The sequence below is a fragment of the Danio rerio genome, chromosome 23, assembly GCF_049306965.1.
Source record: "Danio rerio strain Tuebingen ecotype United States chromosome 23, GRCz12tu, whole genome shotgun sequence".
Lineage (NCBI taxonomy): Eukaryota > Metazoa > Chordata > Actinopteri > Cypriniformes > Danionidae > Danio > Danio rerio.
Genome location: NC_133198.1, coordinates 45,280,001 through 45,303,779, shown reverse-complemented (window position 1 = coordinate 45,303,779; position 23,779 = coordinate 45,280,001). Strand labels below are relative to the sequence as shown.

The following is a 23,779-nucleotide window of genomic DNA, read 5'->3' as shown; positions in this document are numbered from 1 at the left end:
TATCATGTCAATATGGAGCAAAATCTCTGAGGAATATTTCCAGGACCTCGTTGAGTCTATACCACGAAGAATTAAAGCAATTTTAAAGGCAAAACAGGGTTCAACCCTGTATTAGTAAGGTGTACCTAATAAAGTGGCCAGTGAGTGTATTTTTGTCCTTTTCATTTGTGTCATTCACAAAGCACAATTACCAAATTTACACATGTGCTACAAATCTTTTGAATACATACATCAATAGATTTGTGAAAACAACAACAAAAATATATATAATCAATAAACAATCGATAAACCCATATAGTGTTTTGCACTGATGAACAATGTTTTTAATAAAAATGAAGCATTTCTAATTAAATTTAATTCCCACTTAAAAAGACTGAATACATATTTTCAGTGGATTCTTCCATTACAGAAGACAAAAATCCATGTAAGGCTTGCTTCTGAATATTAAAACAAAATATTTCATAGCACAGAACAGTTTCATACATGTAAACAACATAATGAGCAACGAGACATGAATGAGGAAACACCACAAAAATAAACCAAAAAATGAAAAGCAAACCAATAAAACTTTCCGGTATCCTGCACCAGATCTTTTTTTAAAGCATGTATGGCTTTTCCATCCTTACTGCATTATATTACAATACAACTACACATAGCAAAATATCTCTGGCACGGCTCTGGCCCACTAAATCAGCTTTTGCTTGGCCCACATGCCGCAGTGAATTACAGCACATGACTGGACCAAGTCTGGCTTCCAGACAAACATGGCCAAAACACGGACCAAATCTGGGCCAAGTCTTAGCCAAGTTAATTGGGCCTGAACTGTTGGTGTGTCATGACTGCAATGAATTTGATAAACCCATGAATCATTGAGCTTTGGGCGTGCTATGGGGGTTTCCTTGAAGTGACCTGACTGGTAGAATTTTTTATTTTTATTTGAAAATAATGTATTTTAAATGTGGGTCAAGACAAACTTACAAGGCCCACATATCAGTTATTAACATCTGGGCCAAATACTACATTTTTACCTGGGAAGCTAGATTTTGAAGCAAAAGAAAAGACTTTAGAAATTAGTAGTAGCCTAGCACAATTAGCACTTTCCTGTTTCATGTGTAAAAATATCACCCACTCACTGCTGAAAAATCCAGCTTAAACCAGCCTAGGCTGGTTGGCTGGTTTTAGCTGGTTGGCCAGTCTGGTTTTAGAGGGGTTTTGGCCATTTCCAGCCTGGTCTTAACTGGTCAGGCTGGAAAATGACCAGCCAAATCCAGCTAAAACCAGCTTGACCAGCCTGGTTTAAGCTGGACATAGCTGGTTTTGGCTGGACTCCCAGCTTGGCTAGGCTGGACAAGACCAGCTAAGACCAGGCTAGAAATGGCTGGAAACCAGCCTGGAAGTGGCCAAAGCCTCTCAAAAACCAGCCTGGTCGACCAGCTAAAACCAGCCAACCAGCCTAGGCTGGTCTAAGCTGGATTTTTCAACAGGGATGTGTAAAAATGTAATCAGTCAATAGAAATAGCATGTTCCAACACTGTATTAATCAATCCTACTATAATAAAACACATCACTGCTATCATTTAACATCAATATGTTGTTAGCAGATTTTAACGTTAGCATTGCTATCACAATTCTAACACGTCTATGCTTTCATGTTTACCATGTTTTAAGATGCTAGCATGAATCAGCTTGTCGTTGTGTTGGTTGCATGCTTAGCATATTGTTGTTAACATGAATTAGCGTTTAGCTAGCTAGCATGTTTCTTTTATACGTAAATAATTAGCTTTACCATTTTGCTAGCATGTAATCAGTCAATGGAAATAATCTCGTCAGCAGCCACGGTGCATTTACCAATACAAATGTTTTAATTTCTTTGAGAGTGCAGGGAGATTCAGGGCATTACTTGTTTATTTATTTACTGTTTTTCACGTGTTTCTGACTCAAGGCTGTGTCTCCTCTTCCTCTTGTGTTAATTCCTCCTCTTCTTCCTCCATATTGTCTCCGGCTTGGCCTCGGTTGGGAGAAATGTTTCCGTGACCAATGTCTAGCACCCGCAGCTTAGACAGATGAGCGAACGTCTCTTCAGATACTGAATTAACTGAGAGGCGATTAAACCTGGAAAACGAAAGGCAGAGAAATAAACACATGAAAAAATACTATAGTAATTTGTAAAGTGTTTTGGAACCACACTATAGCAAAGTTCATTCATTCATTCATTCATTCATTCATTTTCCTTCAGCTTAGTCCCCTAGTTATCAGCAGAGATGTATAAAGTACAAGAAACACAGACTTAAGTAAAAGTACAAGTACTCTATCAAAAAAGTGACTTGAGTAGAAGTTGAAGTGTTTTATAAGCAACATACTTAAATATGCAGTTGTTGTTGTGCAGGTTGAAAGTCTCTTCACAGTCTAATAGTAATGATTAAAATAAATGATCTAAATGTATTTATCTGTATTTTTACATTTTGGGTAAGGCATAAAACAGAAAAATGTTCATCCAATTAAATAGAGTCGGGCCGACATTTCTCAAAAATCTGATAAATAACCCAATCTGTCTGTCAGCAAATGCAGATTTGAACAACTGCGCAGCCGTTTGTACGCATCTCCGCCAACCGCCACACGTTCACTACAGAGAGCACGCGCACGCGATCAGTAAAAACCTGCTGATTCAAAACTTTTTTAAAAACCTGAATCAATATTGGAGTTACCTTTGCACGCTAGAGAAAGGATGACAATGGTGGAAGGATTTCTCTTAGACAGGTCATGTTCTGTTTTAAATCTGTTTTAGCTTCACGCAAAGCTGATGTAACGTTAGATGCTGTTGTTACACATGGGTTATATCTTCACAGAAGTGTAATGTAATGTAATGTAATGTGTATTTATATAGCGCATGTATTGTGTATAGTCATACACCCAAAGCGCTTCACAATCATGAGGGGGGGTCTCTCCACACCACCACCAGTGTGCAGCATCCACTTGGATGATGCGACGGCTGCCACAGGACAACGGCGCCAGTGCGCTCACCTCACACCAGCTATTGGTGGAGTGGAGGGACAGTGATAGAGCCAATTCGGTGGAGAGGGGATGATTGGGAGGCCATGATCGTAAGGGCCGATAGAGGGACTTTGGCCAGGACACCGGGGTTACACCCCTGCTCTTTCACGAGAAGTGCCTTGGGATTTTTAATGACCACAGAGAGTCAGGACCTCGGTTTAACGTCTCATCCGAAAGACGGCGCCCACTGACAGTTTAGTGTCCCCTTCACTTTTACTGGGGCATTAGGACTCACACAGACCACAGGTTGAGCGCCCCTGCTGGCCTCACTAACACCACTTCCAACAGCAACCTAGTGTTCCCTAGTGGTCTCCCATCCAGGTACTGACCAGGCTCAGCCCTGCTTAGCTTCAGTGAGTAACCGGTCTTGGGCTGCAGGGTGACATGGCTGTGGCTCAGTGTTGCTCAGCTACTAAAATCTTCCCATGAAAGATTCATAAGACTATTTTCAATTTCATAAGGGACCTTTTACAGCACCAATGATGTACATTTTAATTAGTTTAACAACAAAACACAAGTAAATATTTAATGGACATGACAATATTTACTCGCCACCGCCTCCCTCCCCATAGTATTGTGACATTGCGCATAAGAGATAAATTATGTCAGTACGTAATAACCGGTTATGACCTATTACTGAACCGAATGATTTTGACACCCCTAGTAACGAGTAATGATGCACATAAAAAATCTGTCAAAGTAAAAGTATTAAACTCATCGAAAATATGTACTGAAGTAAAAGTGGAAGTAGGAGAAAAAAACAATACTCCAGTAGAGTACAGATACTGCCTTTTGGTATACAGTAGTGAAGTAGTTCTGTTTCATTACTATACATCTCTAGTTATCAAGGGTCGCCACAGTGAAATAAACTATTCCAGCCTATGTTTTATTCATTCATTCACACCAGGGCCGGCTCTAGTCCACCCAACCAAAAAGCCAGCAGTATACACATACTTTTATTTGATTTTTTTCTTTGGTACGATTTGTGATTTGATAAAGGCAATCTAAGGCGGGCTCTGTGTTGAAAAATGGAAAAAGGGGCACTGAAAACCCTGACCAGTCATAGCCCAACACCAAACAGTTTGACTGGTTGTAATTAAGGCTTGCTTGGCTATCCAAGATTACGGAGAAGCTGTTACAGAGTGTCATGCAATTCATGCAAGTAACCAGCGCTGATGGTGATAGCTCTGTCCTGGATCCGCTTCATAAACACCTCCATTTATTTTCTCTCGCTCTGAGCACGCTCCGGCACTGCACCATCATATTACAATTATAACACCTATTTTTTATTTGGAGAATAAAGGGCATCACACCCTGGATGCGCTGCTCAGCAACAGGGCGCGCACATGACAGTTAAAAGTATCGCACACCAGATGCGCTCATTCGCAGATTGTGCTCTGTGGCGTGGCAGAAATATGAACGGTGTACTGAGTCATAACTGGGCTCTGCGGACAGCCGTCGACTTGAGGCGGCGGTATGTGTACCCTGATAGAGACCTATTTTTAGAGTTCTAAAATGCATGGTGCTGCATGGCACTACACGGCGCGTAGCCAAGCAGCGCTTCTGGTGTGTGACCCCCTAAAGCAGGTCGCACACCAGAAGCTCCACTCTGAGATGCACTGCGCCACTCATTTCAGAAATAACTAGGTTTCTATCAGGGTACACACACCGACACCGCAAGTCGGCGGCTGTCCGTGGCGCCCAGCTATGAGTCAGGACACCGTTCATATTTCTGCCATGCCAAAGAGCGCAATATGATTAGTTTCATTTTAAATATCATGCGGATGTGCACGTCTGGTGTGCGATACTTTCACTTGTCATGTGCGCGTTGTGTCGCAGCGCTGAACGGCGCATCTGGTGTGGGATGCCCTTTACAGTTAGCCAATTAATAGTGCTTAAAAAAGATCTATTTATAAAATAGTACATATGATAAATCCACGCCAAACTTTTAATTTTAAGTTTAATTTTATAGCTTCATAGCTTAAACTATAAACAATGAATGCATAGTAATTTAACACTGGGCTACATTTAAAAACTAAATTAGCCTGTACTTTAAGTAAAAGTCAACATGCACTCTGTTGTTGTCCATTATCGCTGTGGCCGCAGTGCGTCTGTTTTGCTTCTGTAAAGAACAGACCATTTGACAGACAATCTCAATAAAAAAAAATATAAAGTCAATAAAATTGCTCATTTTAATAATGGACAATGACAAGAAAAAAATAATAAATAAAAAAAAATAAAAAATAAATAAATAAATATATATATATATATATATATATATATATATATATATAATCTAACTAGAATAGAATAGAAAACCTGCAGATCATATGCATTTTTAATTCTTGGAAAATATGAGTGTCTCCATCTCTCCATGCTCTCAAATCAGAGTAGGAATTTGGTGAGGGTGATGATGTGCGTCTGCTCCTATTGTTAAAAATAGACTGGCCAAATTGCTGAAAAAGTTACATTGGCATGCTTTGTAATGGCTCAGGCACGTCCATTAAGAAAGTTCCACTGAGTTCATGATGTCATCTCCACTCGAGATTGAGCACAGAGTGTTTTTCTGATGCACACGAATCCATCATTTCATTTCCTTCCATCTATTTTATTGATAAATAGAGGACATTACGTACAGGAATATGTCGCTACTGTGAGTATTAGTTTTGGGAATGGTTCACTTCCGTTGACTCTTTCTGGCAGTTTTAAACCAATATGAAGGGTCAGTTTTGTTTTATTTTGTGTGGATTATTTGGTTTGATCTTGCCGACAAGCAGGATTTCTAAATGTATTCTTGTGAAAGACCACCAAAAAAAAAACAAAAATAAATGAATATATATGTAATGAATGAATGAATATGATATAATGGAAATCGTCTTTTGATAAAATGCTTTTCATTAAATTGACAAAATTATAACAAAAAATAAACAATATGGCAATTAGATTAAAATGATAGAAAATAACAGAAGGGTGTCTTTACATTTTATTCTATTTTATTGCCAATTAAATTTTTTTGTCAATAAGTAATTAAAATAATTCATTATATTAAAAGTCATTATAAATGAAATTTTTCATTGTTTTGTTTTTAAATTAATAAATGAGTAAGTGAATAAATTGAAAACAAACTGAAAAGAAAACAAACATCTGATTATTCAGTCACTCCACACCTTAATAATGCATTATTATTACAATTAAGACTATTCAGTATTACTCAATATTGTAACCAAACTACAGGCGGACAATTTCAAGAGGAGAGCGTTTATTGTTTGGTATTACAATTAAATACTGTCACAATGACTTTACTTATTTACAGAAACTGTCCATTTGACTCACTAATGTTCTCCGTTTGTTTATTTGTGTTTTTAAATTGCATTATGGGACCTTGATCTCTGCTCTGTCACGTTTTTGATGAGCGTTTAAATTTAAAAATATGTATTATAATGGTCCAATGGGTATTTCCAATACTGTTTAGCATCTGGTGTGTATAGTAAGTCATCTGACTAATCAGAGCAGAGTAGGGCTATTTGACCAGTGGGAGAAGAGTAGAATCTTCTAAACAGCGAGAGCAGAGAAGGGCCTACTGACAAATCAGAGTAGAATAGCGACACTTGCAACTTAGGAGGAAAATAGGAGAATCTGACCAATTAGAGCAGAGAAGATTCTTCTGACCAATGGTAGCAGGTTAGGGCCATCTAACCATTTAGAGCATATAAGACCATCTGACCAATGGGTCAAGAGTAGGGCCTTCTGACCAGTGGGAGCAGAGTAGGGCCTTCTGACCAGTGGGAGCGAAGTAGGGCCTTCAGACCAATCAAAGCAGAATGGGGCCATTTGATTAAGTAGGAGTAGAGTAGGGTCTTCTGACCAGTGGGAGCAGAGAAGGACCTTCTGACCAATCATAGCAGAGTAGGGACACCTGAAACAAGGGAGAGTAGGAATCTGACCAATCAGAGCAGAGAATTTCCATCCGACCAAATGGAGCAGATTAGGGCCATCAGACCTCTGGGAGCAGAGAAGAGCCATCTGACCAATGGGAGCAGACTAGGTACATCTGACCAATCAGAGCAGAGTAGGGCCATCTAAACCAATGAGAGCAGAGTAGGGCCTTCTGGCCAATCAGAGTAGAATAGGGCCATCTGACCAATTGGAACAAATTAGGACCATCTGACCAATGGAAGCAGATTAGGGTCATCTAACCAATGGGTGCAGACTAGGTACATCTGACCAATCAGAGCAGAGTAGAGCCACCTGAACAAATTGGAGCAGAGTAGGGTCTTCTGACAAGTGGGATCAGAGTAGGGCTTTCTGGAAATACAAGCAGAGTAGGGACATCTGACACTTAGGAGGAGAGTAGGAGAATCTGACCAATGGAAGCAGAGAAGGTCCTTCTGACCAATGAGAGCAGAGTAGGGACATCTGACCAAATGGGAACAGAGTATGTCCATCTGACCAATGGGAGCAGACTTGGTACATCTGACCAGTCAGAAAAGAGTAGGACAATCTAAACAAATGGGAGCAGAGTAGGGCCTGCTGACCAGTTGGAGCAGAGAAGGGATGTTTGACACTTAGAATGAAAGTTGGAAAATCTGACCAATGGGAGCAGAGTAGGGACATCTGACCAATTGGAGCAGATTAGGGCCACCTGACCAACAGGAGCAGAGTAAGACCCTCTGACCAATTGTAGCTGAGTAGGTACATCTGACCAATCAGAGCAGAGTAGGGCCATCTGAACAAATGGGAGCAGAGTAGGGTCTTCTGACCAGTAGAAGCAGAGAAGGGACATTTAACATTAGGAGAATCTGACCAGCAGAGTAATGCCATCTGACCAATCGGAACAGAGTAAGATATAAGACCAATAGGAGCTAAGAAGGGCCACCTAACCAATGGAAAAGAGTGGTCATTTGACCAATCAGAGCAGAGTAGGGCCATCTGACCAATTGGAGCAATGCAGGGCAGTCTGGCCAATCAGAGCAGAGTAGGCCCATCCAACCAATCAGAGTATAGCAGCCTCTGAGAAAGGCAGGATTAAATCCTCTGTTACAGAAACTGAGAGAAAAGAGTAGGGGTGTAACCCCGGTGTCCTGGCCAAATTCCCTCCACTGGCCCTTACCCATCATGGCCTCCCAATCATCCCCATCCAATCCCCATCAATAGCTGGTGTGTGGTGAGTGCACTGGCATCATTGTCCTTTAAAACAGCATAATATGTGCAGTGTCTACATTCTATTAATAAATCTCCTCAAATAAATCAGCATGAACAGATCTTCTTCTGCTACACTCTTATACCCTGAGTCAGAGTTTGATCGCCATCGTTTTCCAGACCTCATTTACTAACACCACCACATGCCAAACATCACAGAACCAGCATTTACTCTAGTGCTTCTCATGTTTCAGAAACCTATGAGAAAACTATTTTAAGAAATCTGTCTTTTCTTTAAATGAACCATTTTATTCAATCCACATGCTCTCAGACTGAATGCTGTTATCTTACTGTATGAGTTCACGGGAAATGTTCTTGCTTCACTTTCAGTTGGTGTAAGTACAGCAGTTAGAGTTTCAAAATGAATCCATTAAAGTGGAATGACGGTATAAGAAAAAGGAAAGGACAGATAAACAACAAGACACTAATGCTCTAATGATTAGTGCATACTAACGATTAGAAAGTGTTAATGAAAACGCAAGTAGCTGTCAGAAACAGCTCATTAATAAAACAACACGAATGCAAAAGAAAACATGTATTATAATCACAACATAAACATACATAAGAAATATATTTGACAAGACTGCTTATTTGCTTTGTAAATCCTACAAATTTAGCATTCTAATTTTGTTTTCAAGTCTCTCAAAGTAAGTTTAGTTGCATCAAAGGTCAAAAACTATTTTGCATTTCATATACATTTCATTTTACAACATCAGAACGTTAAAATGTTGTAGATCTTTCTTTCTAAACCCAGATTATCGACTCAGCCTGTTTGATTAGAAAACCCTACTGTGATTGGTCAGATTACTCTAATGATACTGATCAGATGAGCGCAGGCACACTGCTCGGGGGGCGGAAAATTAGGACAAATTTAAGGGCCCATGCCATTTTGGGGCACCAAGAAATACCAGTAGGGGCTCCCAATTTCTCCAAACCCCCAAGCCCCCACTCCCTCTTCACTTTTGTCTATGACCAAAAACCCCTACGCCCTGGTACTCACTTACGTCCATGGTACACCTGCACCAACAATACCCCCACACACATACAAAAATCACCCGCAAATCCCTCGTGACACCCTGCCACCCCCCACCCTCTTCACTTTCATCCGCGTCACCAGTCAGCTGGCCCAGTCTGTTGTTATTAGTTGGACTTACTCTTCTGTGATTGGCCAGATAACAGTACTCTGCTCTGATTGGGCAGAATATACTATTCTTCTCTCATTGGTCAGATGCCCCAGCCTGATGTAACTGATCACTGACTTACAGTATGTTGCCCATCATTAACTCCAAAGGCTTCCTCACTCATCAATGAGAATCGAAATGATAGTATTGAATTTACCATATCAATTTGAGTTTGTTGCTGACAACTTAAAGAATTAGTAGGTCAACCCAAACCTCCATCCCAAGCACAGTGTACTGTAATTGAAAAAGTTGCTAGTGGAATGTCAAGATGAATGAAATAACACTATCATCAATGTTGCGACCAGCTGTAGATGCCTATGAGCTCCGCTAGAGGGCACTCTCTCCTTTACCCCTTTTATTTTCTTGGACTCCGTTTTCCCACAACCTATTGCACTCATTACCACTTCACCTGTGTCCCATTACCTGGACTTTTTAAGCTATTGAAGTTTTTCTGGTGTTTGACCATTCTTGTTAAAACTATGTTACCTTTAATTAAACTGCATTTGGTTCATCAACTATGTTGTCATGCCCTGTACTCTACAAAGGCTTATAGAATGCATCAGCCTTCAAAGGGAACTTCTGCATGAAAACATTCCTGACCACCATATTGAAGTGTTCCAAGTGCTCAAAACTGAGACTTTTTATTATTATTACTTCAAAGGTCCCTTCAGAATGAAGGATTTTGAAAGGAACTGGTTGACACGTTGGGTCTCCCTATGAAAGTTGCTCCATTCAGAAGGGATCATCCCTATGCCCTAATTGCTACAAAGCTGTCACTTTGGATGGTAAACCCTTAAAAGCAATAAGGGCATAGGGATGAGCCCTTCTGAATGGAATGTGCTTTGTGTGTGGAAGTGTGTACTGCTTAAATCTGCTTAAAGAGGGCCGGTCTCCTGCAAAGTTTAGTTTCAACCCCAATCAGACTCACCTGGTCTAGTTAATCAAGCTCTTATGAGGCTTTCTAGAAACATCCCTGCAGGTGTGTTTAGGCAAGTTGAGCTACAATCTGCAGGACACCGGCCCTCCAGAACCGAGTTTGGCCACCCCTGGCTTAAATTGTCTGGGTAATGAAAGATAGGCAAAGCAATAAGCATTGGCTTGTGGGAAATTGTTGTAAATGAGGGCGATGCCAACCCTCTTGTGCACCACCAGAGGGAACCATCGCCAGAATTCTGATTCGACTCACAGACTCAAAATCCCATAAGCCCTGCTACCTGGCACTGATTACGGTCCAGGTGCAACTCATCAGCTCTCGTGTATATATACCGCACTCACGCTCTGGTTCGTTGCGAAGTCTTGATTTGCCTGGCTGTCATTTCTGAGCGTTCCATACTCCCTGCTTCGGACTGATCTGTGTTTCTGACCCTGTGCTTGTTCTACGATTACGAAAGACATCTGCCTGCCCCTGATCTCCAGCCTGTTATTCTGACCAGTAAGATATCTGCCTGCCTTTGAACTTTTGCCTGTCCCACGTTCTGTCTCCTGGATTGCCCCTTTGTGTTTGTTTGTATGTGTGCTCTTAATAAAGCTTGCAAATGGATTCAATGCCTTCTGACTCATCACAACAGAAGACTTCGCCACTACAGAATCCAGCAGCTTTAGCACAAGTCTCGACTGAACTTTCCGCTCAAGCCACTCAGTTAGCCACCCATCATCAACAACTCACCCATCTAACTTCTCTCACGGAGGAACTGGTGAGAGCTATGCAGCAACTCCGTCATCCGAATCCTGCAGTTACCCCGCCTGCTACCATGACAGCTTCTCAACCAACGCATGTCTCCAATGCTCCGGCTACCGTAAGTCCCCGATTAGCTTTTCCTGAAAAGTTTGATGGGTCACCTTCTCGCTGCAAAGGCTTCTTATTGCAATGCAAACTATTTGTTAACCAACAACCTGCATTATATCCCACTGATTCTAGTCGGGTGGCTTTTGTATGCAACCTGTTAACGGGGAAAGCGCTGGAATGGGCTACAGCGATATGGAAGGAGGAGGAATGTAACTATCCCACATTTGAAACTTTTCTCAAGCAATTTCGGGAAGTGTTCGAGCACCCAGCAGATGGGAGAAGCCCCGGTGAGCAGTTACTTTCTCTTACACAGGGGCGTAACACAGCTGCAGAATACGCCCTGTCATTTCGCACTCTCGCCGCTCAAACTAACTGGGTTGAGGATACACTGAAGACACTATTCAGACGGGGTCTGAGTACCAATCTACAATCTGAATTGGCTTGCCGTGACGAAGGAAAGAAATTGAACGAACTCATTGAACTTACCATCCGTCTTGATCATCTGATTCGCAGCCGTAGAAATCCTCGCACACAGCTCCATGTTTCAAGTGACACGCCCCCTGATGAACCCATGCAACTGGGTTTCACCCGTCTCACCCATGAAGAAAGAATGCATCGATTGCAAAATCATCTATGCCTGTACTGTGGTCAATCAGGGCACAGGAAATCCACCTGCAGCGTACGACCTCAGACACCAGTTCAATCGGTGAGTCCTTCCCATGTTCCTGCACTTTTCAGTGTACTGATTCCTGTGATTATTAAATTTGATAAAAGAATGATTAATACTACGGCTCTTGTCGACTCTGGATCTGCCGGAAACTTTATATCTAAGAAATTTGCTTTATGTCACGAACTATCTCTCAGCTCATATGATTCCTGTCTTGCAGTGGAAGCACTAGACGGTCGTCCTGTGGGTGAAGGACGCATCCGTATGATTACGAATAAGCTACAGTTACAAGTTGGTGTTCTACACATTGAAGAAATGCAATTCTACATTATTGATTCAGTTAATCATCCACTGGTGTTGGGACTGCCCTGGTTAAGGCGACATGATCCTCATATCTCCTGGAGGGACGGACAGATATTGCAGTGGAGTGAGTCATGCATGAAACAGTGCATCCAGCCCATTCACAAAATTCCATTACGAACCACCAATGTGTTACCTGAACTCGTTGATGAACTAATCCCCATTGAGTACCATGACTTACATGAAGCTTTTAGCAAACAAAAAGCTACTCAACTTCCCCCACATCGACCAAGTGATTGTGCTATTGAGTTAATTCCAGGTTCAAGTCCTCCAACGGGTCGAATATTCCCTCTGTCACAACCTGAGCACAAGGCAATGTCTGAATATATCGACGAGGAATTGGCCAAGGGTTTCATCCGACCTTCTACATCTCCTGCTTCAGCTGGATTCTTCTTTGTAAAGAAGAAAGATGGCAGTTTACGTCCCTGTATTGATTACCGAGGGCTCAATGAAATCACCGTAAAATTCCGCTATCCTTTACCCCTCGTACCTCCTGCCCTGGAACAATTAAGAAAGGCTAGATATTATACCAAGCTTGATCTTCGCAGTGCATATAACCTTGTCAGAATCCGTGCTGGTGACGAGTGGAAGACCGCGTTTTCCACCACTAGGGGGCACTATGAGTACACGGTAATGCCCTTCGGCCTGTCAAACTGTCCATCCGTGTTCCAATCTTTTATGAACGATGTCTTTCGGGATATGCTGGATCGCTGGGTCATCATTTACATCGACGACATCCTCATATATTCAAACACGATGAAGGAACATGTTGAACATGTACGTATGGTGTTGCAACGCATGATTCAACATCGTCTGTACGCCAAATTAGAGAAGTGTGAATTTCACCAGACACAGATCGCCTTTTTGGGATATGTCATCAGTGCAGAAGGGATTACCATGGATGATACGAAGGTACAGGCAGTTCAACGATGGCCGTTACCCCAGAATCTCAAGGAGTTGCAGCGATTTCTAGGTTTTGCCAACTTCTATAGACGGTTTATCAGAGGCTTTAGTTCAATAGCCGCACCATTAACAGCCATGACCAAACGAAATTCCCACAAACTATCCTGGTCCTCTGAAGCACGCCAAGCATTTAGCGATCTGAAGACTCAATTCACCACAGCTCCTATTCTCCGTCATCCCAACCCAGACCTACCTTTCATTGTGGAAGTGGATGCATCCAACACAGGAGTCGGTGCTGTGTTATCTCAACGTCAGGGTCAACCATCCAAAATGTATCCATGTGCCTTCTTCTCCCGTAAATTGACCAGCGCAGAACGAAACTATGATGTGGGAAATCGCGAATTACTGGCAATGAAATTAGCCCTGGAAGAATGGAGACACTGGCTGGAGGGGGCTAGTCAGCAATTCACCATATTAACTGACCACAAGAATCTGGAATATCTTCGCTCAGCCAAACGTCTAAATCCCAGACAAGCTCGTTGGGCTTTGTTCTTCACCAGATTCGACTTCATTGTCACCTATAGACCAGGGAGTAAAAACAGTAAGGCAGATGCACTATCCAGGCTATCAGAGGATAAAACCCCAATTAGTGATGAAACCATTATTCCTACGAACTTACTAGTGGCTCCAGTACAGTGGGACATACTTACCGAGATCCAAGAGGCCAACCGAGAAAACAACCCTCCAGTAGACTGTCCGAATCACCTGATTTTTGTACCCAATAACATACGTACCAGATTACTGACCCATATTCATGACACTCCCAGTTCGGGGCATCCAGGCATCACTGCAACTTTGGAGTTAGTCAAAGCCCGTTTCTGGTGGCCGTCCCTCACAAAGGATGTAATTAATTATGTTCAGAAATGTAAAATTTGCCAAAGCACGAAGGCATCTCACCAAACCCCTGCTGGCCTGTTACAACCGCTACCGGTTCCGCAACGGCCCTGGTCCCATATAGCGGTGGACTTCATTACGGATCTCCCTGTTTCCCAGAACAACACAGTCATTCTCACGGTGGTTGATCGTTTCTCCAAGGCTTGTCGCCTAATACCGTTGCCCAAATTGCCCTCTGCCTTTGAAACCGCAGAAGCCCTGTGCAATCATGTATTTCGAATGTTTGGCTTACCTGATGATATCGTCTCAGACAGGGGATCCCAATTCACTTCCCGGGTATGGTCCGCTCTCTGTAAAAATCTAAATATTAATGTTAGTCTCACCTCAGGGTACCATCCTCAATCCAACGGCCAAACTGAACGTATGAATCAAGAAGTCATTCGATTTCTACGTTCCTACTGTCATCAGCAACAGCACGACTGGAGTCGCTATCTGATGTGGGCAGAATATGCACAAAATTCATTAATAAAGCCAGCCACGGGTATTACGCCATTCAAATGTATTCTTGGCTACCAACCACCCCTGTTTCCATGGTCCGGAGAACCCACTGAGTTACCTGCTGTCACGGATTGGCTGCAGCGGAGTGAGGATGTCTGGAACCAGGCTCACAGACATCTCATGAGGGCAGTCAGGAGGAGAGAGATTCAGGCGAACCGTCACCGACGCCAGGGACCCACGTATCAACCGGGGCAGTGGGTGTGGTTGTCGACACGAGACCTTCGTCTGAGATTGCCCTGCCGCAAACTCAGTCCCAGGTATGTAGGGCCATTCAAAATTGTACGCCAGATTACTCCAGTGTCTTTTCGCTTAGCCTTGCCTAATCATTATCGTATTTCTCCTACTTTCCACATGTCATTACTCAAACCCGCTGGTGGTCCACGAGAGGAGGCGGCTGAGGAGGAATCGGAAACCAGGACCCCTCCACCTGTCATGATCGAGGGCGAGGAAGCTTACCTCGTTCGAGAAGTGCTGGACTCTCGACGTCGGGGTGGCGCCCTCCAATATCTGGTGGACTGGGAAGGGTACGGTCCAGAGGAACGGTCCTGGGTGAATGCTAGAGATATTCTAGACCCAACTCTCACGGAAGAGTTTCATCAAAGGTTCCCAGAGAAACCAGCCCCCCGACAGCGCGGTAGACCCCGGCGTCAGGTGCCTTCTCGCTTCAGGAGCCGCTCGCAGGAGGGGGGTTCTGTTGTAAATGAGGGCGATGCCAACCCTCTTGTGCACCACCAGAGGGAACCATCGCCAGAATTCTGATTCGACTCACGGACTCAAAATCCCATAAGCCCTGCTACCTGGCACTGATTACGGTCCAGGTGCAACTCATCAGCTCTCGTGTATATATACCGCACTCACGCTCCGGTTCGTTGCGAAGTCTTGATTTGCCTGGCTGTCATTTCTGAGCGTTCCATACTCCCTGCTTCGGACTGATCTGTGTTTCTGACCCTGTGCTTGTTCTACGATTACGAAAGACATCTGCCTGCCCCTGATCTCCAGCCTGTTATTCTGACCAGTAAGATATCTGCCTGCCTTTGAACTTTTGCCTGTCCCACGTTCTGTCTCCTGGATTGCCCCTTTGTGTTTGTTTGTATGTGTGCTCTTAATAAAGCTTGCAAATGGATTCAATGCCTTCTGACTCATCACAACAGAAATAGAGTCCAGGTGAATAGCAGAGGTAAAAGATGAAGTGCCTTTTAGTAGAGATAGCTCCAGCTAGTGATAATGACAATAAGTAAAAGTTAATTATCAAGGAAGAGAGGGTCACCTGAGGAATATTCCTTTGATGTTGGGTGTGTTGAGGAAGGCTGTTTCTGAAATAGAGTTGATTCTGTTGTTCTGCAGGTGAAGGAACTCAAGAGACTCGGGTAGGTCAGGGGGAATGTGAGACAGCATGTTACCAGAGAGATCCAGTGTCTGAAACACACATCAATTTTAATAACTCTCTTTCTACCAACTAACCACCATCTTTGTGAGTCTAACGTAAGTATTTTAAATAATGTGGGGACCCCAGAAACACTAGAAATGTCTCAGGGTATAGCTAATGGGTATCCAAATAAAAAAAGAGTCTTTGTGAGTCTTTAGAGTAATTTTTAGTTTTTAACAACTGAATCAGGTAAAATTGCTGAATTTCGTACCTTGAGGGCATTCATTTCTAGCCACGCACCCTGGTAGATGGAGCTGAGCTTGAGCTGGTTGTTGGTCAGGTAGAGCTCCCTCAGCGAGGTCATTCCCAGCAGAGCCCCTTCTGGTATCTCTGTCATCTGGTTGTCCTTTACCTTCAGGATTTGGAGACTTTTGGGAAGACCCAGTGGCAGTGCCTGCAACTTGTTTCCTGACAGATCCAGGGTCTCCAGGATTCTGAGTTTCCTGAAGGCCTCTCGGTGGAGCTTGGCGCTTGTGAGGCGGTTGTAACTGAGGTTGAGCTCTGTGAGGGTGTAAAGTGTGATCAGATCGTTGCGTCCAATCTCACTGATGAGGTTATGGAGCAGCATGAGGGTTTTTGCTCGACGAGGAAGGCCGCGGGGAACTCGCTCGAGAAGGTTGTTGTACATGTGGACGGTGTGGAGGCGTTTCAGACCCTGGAAGGCAGCTGGATGGATGGAGCGGGAACGGAGGCGGTTGTTGTGGAGGAGTAAGTACTCCAGGTTTCGAATGGGTGACAGAGCATTTACTGCAATGCTCTGGATTGAATTCTTCTCTAGGTGAAGCAGGATAACATTTCGGGGAAGCCCGAGGGGAACTGTGGACAAGTTGTTATTGGACAAATCCAGATATTCCAGACTGTTCAAATGGCTGATGAGAGAAGGCATTAACAGTATTTTACCATTAAAAGTTTGGTTCACCTCAATAATTTAAATTTGAATGTTATTATTTTAAACCTATCCCCTGAAACCTTCATGCATCTTCAGAACACAAACTAAGATATTTTAGATAAAATCCAAGAGCTCGCTCATGCTTCATAGATAGCATGGGTCCCAATATGTTCAAGATTCCTGAAAAGGAAGCAGTAATATTGTCAAAACAGTTCATGTGACTTCAGCGGTTAAAATCAAGCACAACAATAGGTCTGTTAGACAATGTAGACAAGTGCTGCCATTATCCACTATACCACTACCTGCTCCAACCACCGTCATTCATCTACGGCATCACACGGCATACAGCCATATAATATACATGTGCACCTCTGGCTATCATCTCCTCTCATTTTAAACTACCAAGTCCTCAAATTCTATCATCACAGACCCAGAAGGACCCAGGGAGAAAGACAGAGATTCTACACAGAAAATTACAGCAAAACCATCTTTGGATCTATCACTAAGTCTTTAAAATACAACCTAATGTCTAATCCTTATCAATAAATATGCCCTAACTTGCCAAAGTGGTCCTGTCTCAACTCTAATCCTAAGAAGCCCCATGAACCTTTTTATGAACCAAAAAAACTGCAAACATGACAGTTGCAGAGAGCTAGCTGCCGGCAAAATATCTTAATTAGTGTTTCGATGATGAATAAAAGTTTCAGGGGACTGGAACAACATCAGGGTGAGTGGTAATAACAGAATTGTATTTTTCTGTGAACTGAACCTTTGAAATTACAACACTTTATTTAAGTAAAAAAATAAGAATGAATTGAGTTATGCTAACCTAAAGGTCTCGTTGTCCATGCCATCATTACTCAGGAAGTTGTTTTGCAGGTAAAGTTCTCGAAGATGGAATAAATTATCAAATGCCCCTGAGGGAATCTTCTCCAGCTTGTTGTTCTGCAAACAAACAAAAGTCATTTGCATTATGCAGTAATAACATTACATCTAATAAAGCATGCCTTTATAGTTTCTTTTTTCCTGGTGAACACAAAATAAGCTATTTTTTAAATAAATCTATAAACCCAAAACCATTGAATTCCATTGTATTTGTATTAGATGGTGTCGATGTTTTCGATGTACATCACTTCAAAAGCAACCAGCAAAAATAATCCAAGGTAAAAATGAATTTTTCAGGGGAACAGCCTGGTGGATAATCTCCATAGCGAAGTACTTACAATAACTACATGGTGCGAAATCATCTACTTGCTTTTAAATGAACTCCCGATTTAATGAGCTGGCTGGTAGTCATACCTTCAGATGTAGGCGGTAGAGGGCAGTGGGCAGATACTTTGGGACATAACGGAGAAAATTACTGGACATAATGAGGATCTCAAGGCTGTCTGATCCATTAAACATGCTCTCTGGCAGACCGGCATCCGTTAGCTTGTTGTTATGGAGATACACTGACCTGAAGCACAGCAGAGAGACCATTAACACTTACTGTAGACACAAAGCAGCACATAAAGCATGTGGAAAAAAATGCCGTACACTTACTTTAGTGCAGGCTTCTGGCCAAACGTGTTGGGGAAGATTTTGGTGAGCTGGTTAGCGGCAAAATCTGCGCTGACCAAAGATGGAGGAAGGTGTCTGGGAGCTGCGGTGAGCTGAGAACAACATTAAATAATAACAAGTTGAAAATTATCACATATTGTCAGTGCAATGGCATATAATCATTCAATTTCTTTCAGCTTAGTCCCTTATTTATCAGAGGTCGTCACAGCGGAATGAACCGCCATCTATTCTAGCACATGTTTTACACTCTGTATCTGCGCAACCCTGTAATGACAAACATCCATACACACTCAAACACACACACTCATACACTTAGGCCGTTTTAGTTTATTCAATTCACCTATAGCGCATGTCTTTGGGCTGTGGGGGAAACCAGAGCACTCAGAGGAAAACTATGCCAGTGTTACAGAGGCCAGCTAGTGTGTGCTGTGCAGGTAAACCTCTCTCCTCTGACCTCTAAAGGTGCTCTAGCTACAGACGCTAGGGGCCATGGTCTTTAGCCTCCTTGTTAGAGCAACCGACTCCCATGCGGAAGGTCGCCAGTTCGAAACCAGCTCGGAGAGGGTTGGGTGGTGTGGGACCGAATGGGGTTACATTGGTGCCGTGACCCGGATGGGAGTGAGGTTTAGGGGGGTGAGTGTAACGGAGGCCAGCTAGTGTGTGCTGTGCAGGTAAACCACACTCCGCTGACCTCTAAAGGTGCTCTAGCGACAGACGCTAGGAACCATGGTCTTTAGCCTTCTTGTTAGAGCAACCGACTCCCATGCGGAAGGTCGCCGGCTCGATCCTAGCTCGGAGCAGATTGGGCGGCGTAGGACCGGCAGGGTTACACCAACACAGGGAGAATATGCAAAGTGCTACAGTGCTAACCACTGAGAAACCATGTTGCTGAGCACCAACATATTGACCTTATTCTGCGATGTGGAAGTGCGCTCAATTCAGTCGCCTATGGGAGAAATTACCAGGGATGATAAACGGCAGAAAATGGTCATACTACTTGCTCTCCAAACAAGAGTGTTCATGGCTATATGTAAAAAGTTGAATGATAATAATAATATCAGTTTGCATCAAACAGCAAAACAAGCTTTTTTAATGTCTAGAAATCAATAGAAGTGACTGAGTGTTGAACCAAAAAGATTCCAATGGCTGCAGCCACTTTTACGTGAAGAATAAGGTCAATAGCACAAATGTATAAAGTTATAGGGGCCTATCATACACCCGGCACAATAAGAAACAAGACGAATTTCCAAAACGTGTTGCTATTCATATCAACGCAACCTTAATTTTCCCATCTTCCGCCATGTTGTTTAAATAGCAAATACATTTGCGCCACTTTGTGGACTAATGAGTGTTCTGGTCTAGAAAAGAGGTTTGTTAAGGCGGAATGTTGATGCATTGCTATTTTGAGGAACTAAAATAGACTGAGAGCAGGTCTAAAGTCCAGCGCAGATCACGTTAGTTGTGCACCTTGCTTAAAAATTGCTTAATACTGTCAAGATTGTGGTTGGGGAAAAAGAAGTGAGGACCCAAGTGCAGAGTAAATAAGTATTTATTTATAGTAATATAAAATAAAAGACAAAATAAACAACCCAGAGGGGGAAAACACTAATAAAACAAATAAACAATCCAAACAAACTAAGACGGAAAGACTGGCAGGGATCAGTTCTGGAACAAGGCAACATACAACAAGACAAGGCTACATACGATGACGAACGGGCACAGGACAGCAGACATGAGGAGATTATAAGCAGAAATAAAATAACACACAGGTGAACAAATAGATGTTAAACATGTGAATCTAATAAACTAATTATGGGTTAACAAAGAGGGTGGGCCTAGACAATAGCAGGAGAGAGCACATGACACAAAGAGAGAACACAAGCCAAGCGCTCACATAAAACAAGACTAGAACATGCAGCCAATGAGAGAACTCATTAACCGCGCGTTCATGACAACACAAGCACGCAGTGCATGTAAACCTACACCACGTGTTAAACACAACACCAACAGAAGGCTGAACGTGAGAAACGAGTACACGATGAATGAAAACACTCGGCATGCACTCACACACGCAGCGTACATGTTTCATCCCAGCGCCAACCGAAACCGAAACCAACTAGACTGAGATGCTGGGAATTATACACCATGCTGCAGACAGACGAACGTGAACACCCAGAGGAGAGCACGCAATTGCAAACACGCAGAGACATCACGCACCCGCTTCAAGCGGGAACGCAAACGGTCCAAGCGCGTTCACAAATGACAGAAACAGGGCAAGACAGAGCTAGTGTCCGGACTCTGCCACCAAAACAAGAATTTACAAGACCACAGTGTCAGTGTGCTGGAAATTAGAACTGAATTTAGAAATAGTTTTGAAACAAATCTTTGCACATCACAAACACATTTAATTAAGTAGGGTAAGGGATGTCTTTAGTGGAGTGTGTACAACACGTTTCCCTATCTGCCAAAGAGAGAAAGTAAAAGTAAAGGCCAAACAGAGGTGGCTCATTCTTTATCCTCGCGCTGCATATGCTCTGTTTTAACTGTTTTCTTGCTAGTGAAGTGTTCAGTTTTTCCACTTATAAAATCCGCCATGTAAATAGCAAATGTGCCATGGAGCGACGCAACTGACTCTTAAAGAAATGAGACTCTGATTGGTTTATGCTCAAAACACACCCATAACTCATTAAGAGAATGAGCTCAGCCCTGTTAGACCATGCTCCGTGGCTCAAAGCATATTTTTCCATTCTTAAAATAGCAAAAGTGGATTTGGACACGCCCTTAATGCTTTTGCACCCTGCGCTTTAGACTTTGCGCCTAGATCGTTAAAACAGAGCCCATAGAGTTGGAATCCTGGTTCATGGACTTTTCTGTCATTCTGCTGTCCTCTCAAAGAAATTAAGTAAACGAATCATTAAATTTAATAATAAAACAAATTAAATAAGTTAAATATTTGAGCAAAATAAATAATGATAAGGGAATGCATTGGTTATTTATAGAGATAGTTACCAAATAAATGTTAACATTATGTGGTCAGACATTAAAAGTCAGTAAAATATAAAAAAAATATATTATTATTAATATTAAAATTATAATAATTGAATAATTTTTTTAATTGAATGAATGAATAAACGATTAAATAAATAGTCTGGTTGATACAATAATGGTTATTCATTTAAGTGGTTGTCCATCCAGCTACAACCTAGTACTGGGAAATATCTATACGCACTCATTCACACACACACTCATACACTCCGGCCAATTTAGTTTATTCAATTCACCTATAGCGCATGTGTTTAGACTGTGAGAGAAACCGGAGCACCCGGAGGAATCCCACACCAACACAGGGAGAACATGCAAACTCCACACAGAAATGCCAACTGAACCAGCTGGCACTCGAACCAGTGACCTTCTTGCTGTGAGGTGACAGTCCAAACCACTGAGCCACCGTGTCACTCATATTATATGGTATTTGTTTTTAAAAAAAATTGTTTATTTATTTAATAAAACAATTTTATTAGTTCCCCCTAAATATGTTTTGTATTTTACAGTATTTCCACTGAAATTTTAACGACAAAAATTCTAGCACGCACACACACACACACACACACACACACACACAAACACACACACACATACAAACACAAAAACCTCACAGTGAGATAGATTGCTTAGGAAATGTAGGAAATCCAAGTAAATTAAGGCCTTTGAGTTTCAATTTTCTGTGCTTTTTCATTATTATATGAGACTCCATACTACGTTTCAGCTCTAACATATTCGAGGACAATAATGTTATCCTCGCCAAAAAGGTTATATTTATGTTATAGCAACATGTTTAATAGACTAGAGTCAGTAAAATATATATATATATATATATATATATATATATATATATATATATATATATATATATATATATATATATATAATTTCTCTTTCTGTGCCTTGCTCAAGGCCTCTGGGGTTTATATGAGACTGGAAAGGCCATCCAGAGATCTTTCAGAGCGCTAAAGTGTGAAGTGAACAGAATGAAAAGAGATGATATGAGCAGAGAGGTGACAAAATATCGACTCCACACACTTTGATGATTTCCAGACTGCAAGGTCACACTGTTATCGGTGTTTTCCCTCATTTGAGGCCATTAAAGGGACAGCAATTGAGCTTTAAGTATTGTTTTATTTATATTCGACTTCTGTAGTATTGAAGAAAAATACTATTACAGTTGTTGCTTTTTTTCATTTTATTCATGGCCTAGAAACAGAGGGATTGAATTGAACGCTGAAAAACATGTCTACTTTAATGTTGTATACACTGAAATAAAATGAGTGATGATCTAAGCACAAAATCTAAAGCACAGTGCGCAAAAGCATTAAGAATGTGTCCGAATCCACTTTTGCTATATTAAGGGCGGAAAAATACGCTCTGCACCCGACGCATGGTCTAACAGGGTTGTGCTTATTCTTTTAATGAGTTATGGGTGTGTTTTGAGCATAACATGCATTAAAGCAATCAGAGTCTCATCTCCCATTCCCTTTAGGAGTCAGTTGTGACAATAATAATGAAGTTCTATCCAAACAAACGTCCTACTCTTATGTCCCATATGGTGATGCAGACGTCTCCAATACCCGAAAGGTGAACAAATCTAAACTTGATTTTTGTTAAAACAATTATAAATAAGCATATAATAAATAAATAATGGTATCACGGTGGCGCAGTGGGTAGCACAACCACCTCACAGCATGAAGTCAGTCAAGTCGGTCAGTTGGCATTTCTGTGTGGAGTTTGCATGATCTCCCCGTGTATTTTCCCCGTTGTCTACATTTATTTAAAGGTTAATAATAGTGCACTTGGTTTAATGACTGTCATTTAACGGCAACTCAGTTCCAGCTACAGCAGTTTTCACTCAAGAAGTGCTTTGAGTTACTGCTTAGAAAACAAAATGTTTTACAATGGACGTGATGTACCCTACTGTATACACAGGCCCGTAGCCAGTCTGGTGAATGGAGGGGTTCTTTTTTTTCAACAATTGGATTTTTTTGCAGTTATTCACCTAATAATAATTTTAATAGTAATAATAATAATAGTATAAGTAATAATAATAATAATAATAATAATAGTAATAATAATAATAATAATAGTAATAATATTATTAATAATAATAACAATAGTAGTAGTTGTAGAAATAATAATAACATAAATAATAATATAATAATAATAATAATAATAATAATAATAATAATAATAACAATAATATAATAATAATAATATTAATATTAATAATACTAATAATAATAATTATAATAAT

At 41.7% G+C, this 23,779-nt stretch overlaps 1 protein-coding gene across 7 annotated transcripts in view; it reads right to left on the bottom strand.

Annotated features, from left to right (window-relative positions):
• Positions 1–297: 297 nt before the first annotated feature.
• Positions 298–23,779, bottom strand: part of podn (podocan) — a 55,320-nt gene continuing 31,838 nt past the window's right edge. For 4 of the 7 annotated variants that reach the window (XM_021473738.3, XM_073939406.1, XM_073939407.1 and 1 more), the window contains 6 exons: positions 18,457–18,566; positions 18,214–18,370; positions 17,744–17,859; positions 16,237–16,894; positions 15,867–16,015; positions 298–2,112 (listed from right to left, as the gene is read on the bottom strand). In XM_021473738.3, the coding sequence (XP_021329413.2) occupies positions 1,938–2,112; positions 15,867–16,015; positions 16,237–16,894; positions 17,744–17,859; positions 18,214–18,370; positions 18,457–18,566 (1,365 nt within the window). In that variant the 3' untranslated portion in view covers positions 298–1,937. The remainder of the gene's footprint in view (positions 2,113–15,866; positions 16,016–16,236; positions 16,895–17,743; positions 17,860–18,213; positions 18,371–18,456; positions 18,567–23,779) is intronic. The other 3 variants (XR_012398723.1, XR_012398725.1, XR_012398724.1) reach the window with 1 other exon arrangement.